The sequence below is a fragment of the Hevea brasiliensis genome, chromosome 13 (assembly GCF_030052815.1).
Source record: "Hevea brasiliensis isolate MT/VB/25A 57/8 chromosome 13, ASM3005281v1, whole genome shotgun sequence".
Taxonomy (NCBI): domain Eukaryota; kingdom Viridiplantae; phylum Streptophyta; class Magnoliopsida; order Malpighiales; family Euphorbiaceae; genus Hevea; species Hevea brasiliensis.
In genome coordinates, this window is record NC_079505.1 from 83204500 (window position 1) to 83212523 (window position 8024).

Here is an 8024-nt window from a genome sequence, read left to right on the forward strand (position 1 = left end):
AGTGGGGTAATAATAATAATAATAATAATAATAATAATAATAATAATAATAATAATAATAATAATAATAATTTAAGTATAGTTTCGAGCTTGATGGTAACAGAATTAAAAAAGTACACTTTAAAAAAAAATCAAAAAATTTGATAAAAATAAAATTAAAAAAATACATATATATAATGAGAAAACATTTGTTTCCAACCTTAACAATTGATTCTCCAACCTCGCAATTTAGCATGACTTATATCGAATTCTGAAAATTAATAAAAGTGTGTGAGGATGTTGACTTTAAATGTTAAATTATATATATATATATATATATATATATATATATATATATATATATATATATATTTAAATATTTTATTAAAAATAATAAATAAGATTTCATATTTTTAATATTTTTTAAATAATATTCTAATTTTTTTATAATATTGAAATTATTAAAATATTTAATTTTATTTTAAATATTAAAGTGAAATTGAGAGAAAAAAATGATGATATTTTTATTTTAATTTAATAATTTTTTTTATATTATTGTTGTAAATTTTTCAGAAGTAAAATATAAAGATGAAAAAGGTAAAGGAAAAAAAAAGTGAAAATATAAAAATATAAAGAGAATGTTTAAATTTTAGCTTTTATAAATTTTTAAAACTATTACAAAATATCATAATTTTTATTTAATCCTTAAACAGAAGCATATAGCGATTTGATTAAATTAGAGGGTATTTAGTTTATCTGTTGAATACAGTTGATAACTGATAGACACTCAAATACATAAACTAAAGTGTTTAGTAAGTTTAAAAAAATAAAACTGATAGTTGATGGGCCATCGGCTGTAGTTTATATCAGCTCTATTTTTAAAGCTGTTTCTCATCAGCTAATAACTAATTGAATTTTATTTTTATTTTGACCATATTATCATTTTTTATTTAACTCAAAAATTAATATTATTAATATTTTTATATTTTTTATTTATAATCTTAATATTTTAATTAATGTATTTTAATTTTGTTAAAATATTTTTATTAACAACATAAAATATAAAATATTTATTTATATTTAAAAACTTCAAATTAATTATAAGTTTTTTTCTTTATCAATAATAATAATTACTTTATTATTTTATCTATATTTTTAAAGTTGTTTAATTATTTTTTAAAAAAATTTAAATATTTTTTATTTCAATAATAAAATAAATGATATAACCAATAGATTGAGAATTATATATTTATTTTAAAAATATAATAAATGATATAATATATTAATTTAATAATTGTATATTTAATTTAATAATAAAATAAATAATATAATATAATATAATAAATCTATAATTTTATATTTATTTCAATAATAAAATAAATTATATAGCTAAATATAATTTTACCAAGCACTTAACATAAATCAGTTATCATCAGTAGGGGTAAGCATTCGGTTCAAATTGAACCGAATCAAATTAAATTATGAAAACTGAATTACATATTTTAGAAATCGAACTGAACTGAAATGGATGAAAAACTGAATTGAACCGAACCACTCTATTTCGAATCGGTTCGATTCAAATCGATCAATTTTGATTTTGATTAATTTTTTAATTTAGACTTGATTTTCAAGTTATTTGGTCTAATTTTGATTTTAATTTGAACCTAATAACCATTAATCAATAAAATTAAACAATTTATATATAAAAAATTAAATATAATTCATAAATTTTCCATAAAAATAAATTAATTCAAAAATCAATTCGGTTCGATTTAATTCGATTTAAATATATAAAATTACTATTTAGTTCGGTTCGATTTAACCAATTTTTTTTCTTTCAAAACGAAACCGAAATAATCGAAATTTGTATAATATAAAATCGAAACGAATCGATTGAATTTTAAAACCGAACCAATTGAATCGAATTGATTCAATTTAGTTTGATTTTTCGGTTTGAACCGAAATATGTTCACCCTAATCATCAACTACCAGCTATCAACTATCAGTTAACAGTTATCAACTGTATTCAACGGGTTAAATTAAACATGCCTTTAACCTACTTCACCGATTTTCTTTTGGATTGAAAGTGTTAAGTGAAACTTTTTTTGTTACCAACTTTATAAATTGAATATTTATAAATTTATGGATATAATATACATTCATCACTATACTAGGCTCACTTGAATTTATATTTTTATATTTAACTAATTTAAAAAATAAAATCAATTTTAATCTAATTTTATTAATAAAAAAGTTTACCTTTTTCGTAAAAAAATAATTTTAACGCTTAAATTTTTTTTTTAAATAACGCTTTAAAATTTGTTTTTTATTTTTTTTTTAAGAACCTTTAAAATTTGTATTTTACTACAATAAGTTTCGAGTATTTGGTATAATTACTCACAAGATTTAACTTTTTTAAGTAAAATTTAAAATCTAAATATAATTGCCAATTAGTGTTAACTTTGCCGGTTATGTCCCCTTAAACAAAAATACGCAGGCAAGTGAAAAACGGCATCTAATCCCTTCCGCGTTTTTTCCGATGCAGGCAGGACTCAACCAGAGCTGCAATTCCGTGGTCGCAGCCTCTCGTCTCCACCAGAATTCGACGGATCGCTTCACTGCCCTTCAAAAACAATCGTACGCTATCTATACCTTCTTCGCTCTCTTATTCTTCTTTCACTTTAATAAAGAACTATGCTTTCCTCTGGCTTCATTCTTGCCCTCTTTTGGTCGTTTTGGAACTTTCCTCTCTAACATGGAATGTGGGTTTTAAGTAAATTTATCGTTCGCTCAAGCTCTTATCTAAATAGCTGCGTATTGCAATCCCAAATCTGCATCCATTCACATTCGTGAGTTTATTGGTATCTAATGAAATTTCCTAGCATTTTTGTCAAAATATTCTAGATTTAGCTTATAGTATGTTGCCTGTGAAAATCAAAGCGATTGAGGACTAGGAAAAAAAAAATTTAGTAAAGTATTTTTGTAAAGCATAGTCGAAGGCCTTATTTGCAAAGCATTCTAATTTCTGAACATAATGTCAAAAGTGTTTCTCAAAAAATTTTAAAATTTTAGTTTAAGTATTTTTGTTTAGATGTGGCCCAAAAGCTTTGGAGCTCAAATTGTTCACCATTCTTTCATGTATCCCTTTCAATTTGAAACTCCACTTCTGTCAAATAATCATCTTTTATCAATCAGTTTGGAATCCTATATCCTGCAAGCAGATGGCACCTCCTGTGATAGAGTCGACTTCAATTTATGGGATGGCTGTTGTACTTCTCTAAGGAAATTTGGTTGTTGTGTTTCTTTTGTTGTATGCATATGATTTTTCAGCATTATTAATTGTCATATAGGTGCTTATAACTTTTTTTTGCAAGTTGTAATGAGTATGACTATGACTTAGCTTTGAAGAGTTTTATGGTTAATTTGTAAGCTAGCTTTCTATTCAAAAGCTAGCGTAGAAAAGGTTACACGTGATGCAATTTGTATGCTTAATATGGAGTGGGCTTTGGGTATATTATACATGGACAGTAAAATATTTGGTTAGGGGTTTATTTTCTGAAGACTGCAAAATTTGTTCTTATGCGTGTTTTGCATTTTGACATATTTAGTGTAGTGTTATGATATAATGTTTTTGTATTTCTGTTTGTAATCATTTAAATACTTTAGAAAAGAAATGCTGCAAACTCCAACATCTGCGTTTTTTTTTTTCTCCCTCAAAGGAATTATTGATTCACAATGATTTGCATCTTTAAAGGCTACATTTTGACTTCCTTTGGAATAAATCATTTACAAAAAAAAAAATTTAATTAAATTCTCACACAATCATGCTTGATTTCTATTTGTTTAAAATTATTTTTTTAAGCTAAAAAAACAATTGATTTCGTTCATTCGAAATATGAGAATTGACCAAAAAGAAATCAATTGAATTAAATTTTTGTAAAATTTTCTTTTCCAAATAGGAAGTTTAGGAATGATAATTTTCTGATTGATTATTATAAGTTTCATTATTTTGCATCATTTTTTTTTTGGTTTTGTTTCAATGGTTACTCAATTTTGTATTTGCTAACAGTGAATCACGTAGAATTATGATGTAAGATATTATGATAATTTTATTTCCAGCAGTCATGATACTATCTTTATCTTGACCCTTATAAGCCACATATCTTAGTATTTGTTCTACACCTGTGAATTTAATCAATTCTAATTTTGGAGTGTTAACACATTTAAGCAGAAATTTGGATTGCTGACTATTGTTAAGATGCCATTGTGCTCTCTTATTTTGAAAGAAAAAATTTTTAAGTGATTAAAGGAAAAAGAGAACGGGGAAAATATGGCCTTTCAATTTGCTATTTTTTGTGGAATTGTTAGTTATGGCTAGTGTGCTTCAATTAATAATTTGATGACTTGGCTAATAGGAAATTGTCATGTATTTTGATTGGTTATTTGTACTACCTACAGTATGGGGTCCACAAGTGGTTTAGCAAGTGAACAGGAGAAACAACCTCTTTTCTCTTTTGGAGTTATCTCTGATGTCCAATATGCTGATATTCCGGATGGTTACTCATTTCTCGGTGTTCCCCGGTATTATCAACATAGCATTCAAGTATTGCAAAGAGCAGTACAAAAATGGAACAACCATGGGATGCTTAAGTTTGTGATTAATTTTGGAGATATTGTTGATGGAAAATGCCCTCGAGATGAATCTCTAAATGCTGTGAAGAAAGTAACTAATGAATTTGGGAAATTTAATGGCCCCATTTATCACATGATTGGTAATCACTGTCTCTACAATCTTCCTCGTGAGAAATTACTCCCAATATTGGAGATTTCAAGTCCTGATGGTAATGCCTACTATGATTTTTCACCTGCTTCAGAATACAGAATCATAGTGCTTGATGGCTATGATATCAGTGCCATTGGATGGCCTCAAGATAATCCTAAAACATTAGAGGCATTGGAATTTCTCAGGAGTAAGAACCCAAATTCAGAAAAGAACAGCCCAGAGGGACTGCTAGGCCTAGAAAGGAGGTTCCTTATGTTCAACGGAGCTGTTGGGAGAGAACAGATGGAATGGTTGGACGGTGTACTTCAAGATGCAATAAAGTTGAAACAGAAAGTGGTTGTTTGTTGCCATCTGCCGTTAGATCCTGGTGTATCATCCCCAGAAGCACTTCTGTGGAATTATGATGAAGTAATGAATGTGATACACCAATACAATTGTGTGAAGGTCTGCCTATCTGGTCATGATCACAAAGGTGGGTATTCAATTGATTCCCATGGAATACACCACAAGTCCTTTGAAGCAGCACTGGAGTGCCCTCCTGGTACAGATTCATTTGGATACATTGAAGTTTATGACAACAGATTAATGCTTTTTGGTACTGATAGAATGGAGAGCACTGATATGTCTTTCAGTCCCTAAACAAATTTCAGAGTATGACAGTGCTAACTCATTCTTCTAACAGAAGCTGTATGAGAGTAAATTATCTTTAACCAAAAGCCTCTTAAAGAAAAATTCATAGGGCTTGGAAGACCACGGCATTCATTTCACTTGAGCATGTGGTGCCTTCCCAATTACTAAAGAAGGTATGGACTGTGCACGCAATGTTATATTGTTTTCAGCGTGCAAAATTTACATTGGAATACATTTGCATTCATGGGATGTCTTCTAGTTCTAAAGCTCATTTATTTTCTGTTTATTTATTCATGGTATCTATTAGTCGTGCTTGATATTTCAAGAACGCAAGATAAGTTATGCCCCTTAGCCATGTCATATCAAGTGTTTGTGTGTTGTGAAAAGATTAAAATATTTAGTTATTTATTTGATGCCTGAGGTTGAAAATTTGTAAAGCATTTTGTATCTATTTGTGAACAAATAATCGATACATAAGAGTTCAATTTATGATTATTCATATGTTAGTGTGAACAGAGTTTATCATGCCAATATGAATGTGATGTTTGCACTTATTTTCTGCAGCCAATTTCTTTTCTCATCCCAAAAATTACTGGAGGAATCACAAACACAGATTGATGAATGTTTTTGGTACCTTTTACATGCCTATGCATTCATGGATTTACCCTATTAAAATTGCACAATTTATTTTAGTCTTGAAATTCTATTAATCTCAAGTAGTTGTCGTGATCATTTCCTACCCAATACATGATAGGAAAATAAAAATGAAATGCAAGTGAATGAATCTATTACTGCTCATCCTAAGAGATACTTCACAATAGAGAATTTCTGCTCTCACAATTTGAGAATGACCACCATTGTTATTGAATTTACAGTGTCTTCTATAATTTGCTTTCTGACTCATTTTACCTTTACTTTGTATATTTCATCATTGAATTAGATTTCAACAATTTAAGGCTAAGTTTTTTTTTTCTTCCTAAAAATTTTTTTTCGTATTTTCAATCATTCTAATTAGACAATGAAAAATATTTTTTATAGTAATTATTTTTCGTGAATAAAAGAAACCTAAATTAAAATTTATTTGATAAAATAACAAAATTAATATAGAAAAAATGCCCTGAATTTATAGTAATTTGCACTGTAAAAGCATTTTTCTTTCATTTTCTTTTAAACAAAGAAGATTATAATTCAAGCATCCCTATCCAATTATCCATTGCACATTGAATTACTAAGTTTGCCATAACCAAAATGATCCTTCCCCGGTAAAACAACAAAACCCCAATACACTTCATAAATAAAATAAAACTAAAACATGCCACCCTTTGCCTTTGGTATATGTTTGCCTTCACTTTCCTCGAGTCCTCTTGGCCTTTCTCTTCTCGTTCATGAAGAAACCAAACAACGCCAAAACAGAGAAAGCACTAAAGCAAACTGAGGCAATATCGAGTGACACGTGGCGGCCGGTAATTGCCTGGATCTCAAAGAGGTTTGTGGTTTTATGAGCATCTGTGCTTTGACCGTAAGCCACCTCGGCTCCGTCGGAGTTGTAAGCATAGGCGCGTACAAAGTACGTGGCAGTGGGCACGTCACGCTCGACAGTCCACGTAAATGATTGATTGTTGTTGGTAGAAGTGTAAGGCCTAGAAACGATGGCGAATTGGCAAGTCTTGTCTTTGGATAGGTTGTCCTCGGTTTTTCTCCAAGCGCGGTCCGTTTGGCTTACTGGCGCGTAACACAACTTCACCTTGATGGTTTTGTAGGCTGCGTCAGTCCCAGCTGGGAGCGTCTGATTTACTCCCCAGCTAACAGTAATATTGTCCACACCTGCTTTAAGAACTGCAATTTTTAATTATTAATAATTAATTTTATTTTGCATTTATTGAAAGAAAAAGGCGGAAATTAACTTAACAAAAGGATGCAGATCTAGTGGATTAAAAAGATCGATAAAGATATGGTCAAGCTTATGTAAAATAGAGAATTCAGAAAAAGAAAATCAAGAACAAGATTGTGTATGTGAGAGAGAAACGTTACCTTGTCCTGGTCTTGGTGAAGCAGTGACTAGAAGAGTTTTTTGCAGAGAAGAAAAGAGTATAAATCCATAAGAGGAACCACATAAACAAGAGAAAAGAATTGAAGCCAAGAGAAGAGCATATGCAGCCATTGCTACTTCCACTTTAGAGGCAAGAACAAGATTACCACAAAGCTAGGAAAAGTTAGAAGGAGAGACAATGATGATGGGAAAGGTGGGGCTTGGGTTGCGTTTTATACAAAGTGCAAAAAAGCCAAGAGAATGAGTCAACGGGCCAATTTGCTTAGTGGGAGATTTTTGAAGACAGTATATAGAATAAAAAAATATATGAGATTTTTAATACAAAATGGAAATGGCCCTTAAGCATCTGGAAAAGATAGGGTTAAATGAGAATTGAAATTCACGACCAGAAACAGAGAGAGAGAGAGTGTGTGTTGAGGTTGATGGATGAGAATTTGATTGATTGACTTAATATATCTGCTGATCATTCTTATTGATTATTTTAGTCCATGTGATTTTGTCCCCTAATACATCTAAAAGGTTAAACAAGCAAGCAAAGAATTTAGGAGGAGAGGGGGAAGGCTGAGCTACAGAATCAAAGGAA

The 8024-nt window shown here is 29.5% G+C and overlaps 2 protein-coding genes across 3 annotated transcripts; one reads left to right on the plus strand and one right to left on the minus strand.

Annotated features, from left to right (window-relative positions):
- The first annotated feature begins 2446 nt into the window (after positions 1-2446).
- On the plus strand, positions 2447-5904 carry LOC110648058 (manganese-dependent ADP-ribose/CDP-alcohol diphosphatase). The gene is made up of 2 exons (XM_021802158.2): positions 2447-2615; positions 4437-5904. The coding sequence occupies exons 1-2, from the start codon at positions 2518-2520 to the stop codon at positions 5398-5400; spliced, it is 1062 nt and encodes a 353-aa protein (XP_021657850.2). The 5' UTR covers positions 2447-2517; the 3' UTR covers positions 5401-5904.
- Positions 5905-6513: 609 nt separating this feature from the next.
- LOC110648049 (high-affinity nitrate transporter 3.1) lies at positions 6514-7785 on the minus strand. 2 transcript variants are annotated; one of them, XM_021802144.2, is made up of 2 exons: positions 7423-7785; positions 6514-7215 (listed from the first exon to the last, which is right to left on the minus strand). In XM_021802144.2, exons 1-2 carry the CDS (start codon positions 7550-7552, stop codon positions 6737-6739), a joined length of 609 nt encoding a protein of 202 aa, XP_021657836.2. In that variant the 5' UTR covers positions 7553-7785; the 3' UTR covers positions 6514-6736. The 2 variants fall into 2 exon arrangements, with proteins under 2 accessions (XP_021657836.2, XP_021657835.2); XM_021802143.2 differs by having other exon boundaries at positions 6514-7227; positions 7423-7774.
- Positions 7786-8024: the final 239 nt, after the last annotated feature.

What these genes read in the sequence shown, in the direction of transcription:
- LOC110648058 (XM_021802158.2), top strand. Translation starts at nt 2,518, where the DNA reads ATGCAGGCAGGACTCAACCAGAGCTGCAATTCCGTGGTCGCAGCCTCT. An exon ending in ACTGCCCTTCAAAAACAATC is followed by an intron (nt 2,616 to 4,436) that starts GTACGCTATCTA and finishes TACTACCTACAG; the next exon opens with TATGGGGTCCACAAGTGGTT.
- LOC110648049 (XM_021802143.2), bottom strand. Translation starts at nt 7,552, where the DNA reads ATGGCTGCATATGCTCTTCTCTTGGCTTCAATTCTTTTCTCTTGTTTA. An exon ending in TTCACCAAGACCAGGACAAG is followed by an intron (nt 7,228 to 7,422) that starts GTAACGTTTCTC and finishes TAAAAATTGCAG; the next exon opens with TTCTTAAAGCAGGTGTGGAC.